Source organism: Crocodylus porosus, unplaced genomic scaffold (genome assembly GCF_001723895.1).
Source record: "Crocodylus porosus isolate Cpor-Errol unplaced genomic scaffold, CroPor_comp1, whole genome shotgun sequence".
Lineage (NCBI taxonomy): Eukaryota > Metazoa > Chordata > Crocodylia > Crocodylidae > Crocodylus > Crocodylus porosus.
Genome location: NW_017728943.1, coordinates 40547253 through 40552197, shown reverse-complemented (window position 1 = coordinate 40552197; position 4945 = coordinate 40547253). Strand labels below are relative to the sequence as shown.

Sequence of the window (4945 nt, the reverse complement as noted above, 5' to 3'; positions counted from 1 at the left end):
GGACAACATGGAGAGGGTCTGGAGGAGGGCCACTCGCATGATCAGGGGGCAGCAGGGCAGACCCTACAAGGAGAGGCTACGGGACCTGAACCTGTTCAGCCTCCACAAGAGAAGGCTATGGGGGGATCTAGTGGCCTGTTACAAACTAGGCAGAGGGGACCAGCAGGCATTGGGGGAGTCCCTGTTCCTCCGAGCACTACCAGGAGTGACAAGAAATAATGGTCACAAGCTGGCAGAGGGTAAATTCAGATTAGATATCAGGAGGCGCTACTTCACGGTCAGGGCGGCTAGGATCTGGAATCAACTTCCAAGCAAAGTGGTGCTGGCTCCTACCCTGGGGGTCTTTAAGACAAGGCTAGACAATCACCTTGCAGGGGTCGTTTGACCCCAGTACTCTTTCCTGCCATGGCAGGGGGTCGGACTTGATGATCTGCTCAGGTCCCTTCTGACCCTACCAACTATGAAACTTTCAGGTACAATTATAGTTCTTTACACTGTGAAGATGCAGGGCCTGCTCTCTTCTGACTATGTGGTGCCAGGACCCATGACACCCTTGGGTGGTTTGCATCTTTATTACCTCTCATCATATAAACAGACTAAGTACCAAAATTATTACAGTACGTTCTTACTTTAAGCTGGGGATGCTCAACTTCTGGCCTGTAGGCCAAATGCAGAGTGCTTGCATCTGGCCCACTGGGCTCCTCAAGGGCAGGAAATTCGGTAGCAGGGGTGTGGTAACCATTAATATGGTCCCTCTCCTCTCCACCAAATTCCCAAGCCCCATGCTGCCAGTCACAGCTGGACCATGCCTCTCTCCCACATCTGGACTGGGGCTGGGCTACACCCTGCCCCCCCCCCAACCAGACTGGTTGGGGGGGGGGGGGCAGGCCACACCTCTTCCCCTGTGAGGCCAAGTCATGGACCCTTTCTCCCACGGAGCTGGGCAATGGCCCCTCTCCCTGGAAGGCTAGGCTGGTGACCAGCCACACCATACCATCTTCTGCCCTGTGGGACTGAGCCATGCGGAGCCCCTTCTCTTCACAGGGCCAAGCCATGTTCCTTCCCCGTACAACCCATGGGGCTGGGCCATGTCCGCTCCGCCCACAGGACCAGTGCTGGATCAGGATTACCAGTGAGATTTGGGGCATGGATGGACAGGGCACTACCCATCCGGCTCAGCAGGGAAAAGGGTTGAGCACCACTGCTTTAAACCATATGCTTACATATTTTGCTTAATCATGGCTTTAAGGTGATAAAAGACACACCTTTAATCTCATACCTATTAAAAATGTTAGCTATACTTAAATACAAAGATACAATCATATACTTCTTTCTATTTTTGGCCAAAGTTCTTCTTAAAACCTACCATTAAATATGTAAACATTTTCTGGAGTTCTAAGAGAGTGGTCTTGTGCTTCATATCCTCTGAATACTGAAAAATAAATAAAATAAGATTATAATTTTCCATATGTTCTTTATATACAATTCTTTGCAAAGGTAAGCACTTAAGGTTATATTTTTCTTTTTAGAAAGATATTTTAATATTTCATTTGAGTTTGAATCAGAAGACATAGGCATCCATATACTCATACACAAAGTGTGTATGTTCCTATTCTTTTGTTTTTCCTAAATAAGTACAAGCTAATTTCACAAAAACCATTTTCTGATGAAAGACATCTTATGGAATGGGAAATGTTTTCTAAAACTTTATACTTTATTTGTAGCTTGGTAACATCATCCTTTGTTACCGATGTACAGATCCAATTCCCATTGAAATAAAAGAGAGACTAATATTAAATTTAGAACCATTTTCTGGTACTGACCCAAAGGAAGTTGGCCTCAAATGGGAAAGTACAGAATGGTGCTAAGCTTTTACGGTGCAAACAGATGTGAAACCCCACCTCCCCAAATGGTGTTTGAACGGAAGAGGATGCACATTAGTTCAACCTGACCCCGCAGCATCTGTATAGATTGCGTGCTTCAACAGGGCTTTTTGGTGCTTTTATCTAAAGCTGATTCAATCAACTATTAAATAAAAGCACCAAAAAAGCAATGCTGAAGTGCCTAAGCTGTGCAAATGTTGGGTGAGCCAGGTCAAACTAATGCAATGCCTCTTCTGGGCATGTGCTGCTTGAAATGGGGGCATGCTGAGGTTAAAATAAAGCACCGTTTTGTGGGGTTTTTTGACATGTGTAAGTAGACTTAATTGCAAGTGTTCTGATGAGTGGCACAATGCCAGGCAGCTGCTTCAGCTTCCTACATGCCAATCCTAGTTGAACTGTGGTCAGGGAAACAACAACTGACAAATAGCTAAAAGGAGTTCCTCCAATGAAAGTGATCAGAAAGGAACGAGAAGTTAGGGCTTGAGATGCAGTATGTCAAATTGACCTCTAGGGTAAAGATGATGTGCTACCAGTCTCAGAATGATCAGTAAACTATTAACAATAATTATTGTAATAAATATTAATAATATTTTTGAATATTTATTTCTGGTTGTCCCCACTAAATATCAGCCACTTTCCAAATACTCAAGCAGTGTTCCCTGCTCTGATAGGCTCACAATCTAAGGGCAGATACATAAATACACGCTAATTACGGGATATGGGAATAATAGGCAGATTTGTGTACACATCATCTTGATTCACTATAATTTATAACAGGCTGCTCAACCCCCACCCCACAAGCCAGATCCAGTCTACAAAGCCATGTAATGTAGCCCACCACTCCCTCACTGCCAAAAGCCCCACTGCAGAAGGGTTGGGCTCGATGAAGCTAGGCTGCATAAAAATGGCCTGGGTGGAATACAGCTACACAGGATCAGCCCTAGCTGAGCTGTTCCTACATGGTTGAGCTATCAGAGAGAGCAGGCTTCCTTGCTGCACGCATGGACCCTAGCAACCTCTTCTCTGGTAACAAGGATCCCTAAGTAGGGGTGGAAGGGGTGGCCAGACTGGAAGGTGGCCATAGTGTTGAGACTTCACCACTTGGGAGACCCTGTGCCAGGGATCGCATAGACACCTGTTCTCCTGCCGTCCTTCTCCCAGTACCTGCAAGTACTTAGCCAGTGGTCATGCAGTGCTGTGCCCTCCTGAACTCTTTGGCTCTATGAAGCATGCACACCAGGAAGTGGCTGCTCCCTGCAGAGCAGGCACACATGTTGCCATTAATGCTGTCACAACAGCCCAGCCAGGGCCGACTCCTCATAACTAGATCAAGCCCCAGTTGGGCCAACACTGCACACCAGATCAGGCCCACATGGTTTGATTCAGCATCAGTCAACTGGCCCATGAGCTGAAAAGGTTGATCACCACTGATCTATAGAAATATTTCATACCACCAGAATGGATTTAATAATGGGGACTTATTACACCTGTACTTTAAAAGCGTATCATATTTTGTACTAGAAAAGCTTAGGGAAAACAATCTTATCCTCCTCTTCAACTTGAGCCATCAACCAAGTACTATTTGATCCTCAAAACATAGCTTATATAATTGCCTAAGCATCTGTATAAAGGGAACACTTAAATAATTTCCAACTTTCTGAAAATAAAACCAGAAATCATACCTTGGCAGTAAAGATGGCTTGCCTGGCCTCTGGGATCATATACAGCTGCTGAATAGTGGATGCCAAGTAACAGGTTGCTCCAAGATTAGTTAGACCCACAAACCTACATTCAGCTCGAACATCATCATGTGGCCAGTAATCCCATTTGTAAGGTGCGTGGGAAGCTGGAAAAAAAAATATGAACTGAAAAACTGAAGTCAAGTCAAAGTACATTTTAAAAGACAATAAAATAAACAGTTAACACAATATTGTACTTTACACTACTATATCATACTTCCAGATGTACAGGCATCAGCCCAATTATGCCTGCTCCTTCAGCAAATGCAAAAGGACGAGAGAGGGATTTTTAGGCACAACAGTAAGTTCCTTGCATTCTCAAGATGCAAGACTTGCTCTTTTCTAATGTCTTTAGAATAACTAGCCAAGTAGGCAGGGTCACTGTTTCACACATCCCACTTTACCCTCTTGGCTATTCACTAGTAGAACTATATGAAGGTACGGCAGGTGGCACATTGCACTCTCCTTAGCACCGGCTTAAGGTATCAGCTCTTTTTAAACTCTCAGGAGCTCTGGAAGGTGTTATGACCCCGCCACAAGCACAGATCTCTCTCAGTCCTCTATCTCAGGCAATGTGTCTTTTCATGACATTCTAGCTTGTGTGTTAAAGCCCAAACCTGGTCCAAAGTAGCAAACAGTCATGTTTTCATTATTAACAAAATAAGTTATGATTACTGGATATTAAGTCTCTTCTTTTACATATCACACCTTTTTCAAAATATTATTAAATTCTCTCACAAAATGTATTTCTGGTAAGCTACTGATATTAAGAAAGCTTGTTTTTCTATAGCAATTCCATAGTGAAAAAGTAACCAACTTCACAGTGGGAAATAATCTTCAGTAGACCTCTTAAGTGAAGCTTCAAAATCTACTGCACACCAGCTTATGCATGCAAAGAGATGTATTTCAAAATGTAAATTTTAGCACTCGCCAACTATTTTTATTTGTCTAGATTAATTTTAAAGGCTTGCTGAAACATGGCAGCTAACAGAGAGAGGCAATTGCCATAGCTCCCATATGCCACAATTCAGAAGGTTGTTTCTTTCATTAACAAATAAGTGACAAAATGTGAAAAGTAGAGGATACATTTTAAAGATATGGATCTTCGTTCAATTTAATTCCTTAGAGCAGAAGTTTTGGTCCTGATTTCTCCCAGTACCTAAACAATGATTGCTGCTTTTAACTATCTTCCTTCAAAAGTACCACATCAGAAGGAAGAGGGGAGGAAGAACCAGCAGCATACCTACAGGTTGGGGAACTCCCTTCTCGTCAGTGCAGAGGCAGAAAAGGATCTTGGAGTCATCATTGATGCCAAGATGAACA

The 4945-nt window shown here is 43.6% G+C and overlaps 1 protein-coding gene across 2 annotated transcripts in view; it reads right to left on the bottom strand.

The window, feature by feature from the left end:
• The window catches only part of USP34 (ubiquitin specific peptidase 34), a 256166-nt gene that overhangs the window by 67758 nt on the left and 183463 nt on the right, over window positions 1-4945 (bottom strand). For both annotated transcript variants that reach the window (XM_019549212.1, XM_019549213.1), the window contains 2 exons: window positions 3566-3729; window positions 1367-1432 (listed from right to left, as the gene is read on the bottom strand). In XM_019549212.1, coding sequence (XP_019404757.1) covers window positions 1367-1432; window positions 3566-3729 — 230 coding nt within the window. The remainder of the gene's footprint in view (window positions 1-1366; window positions 1433-3565; window positions 3730-4945) is intronic.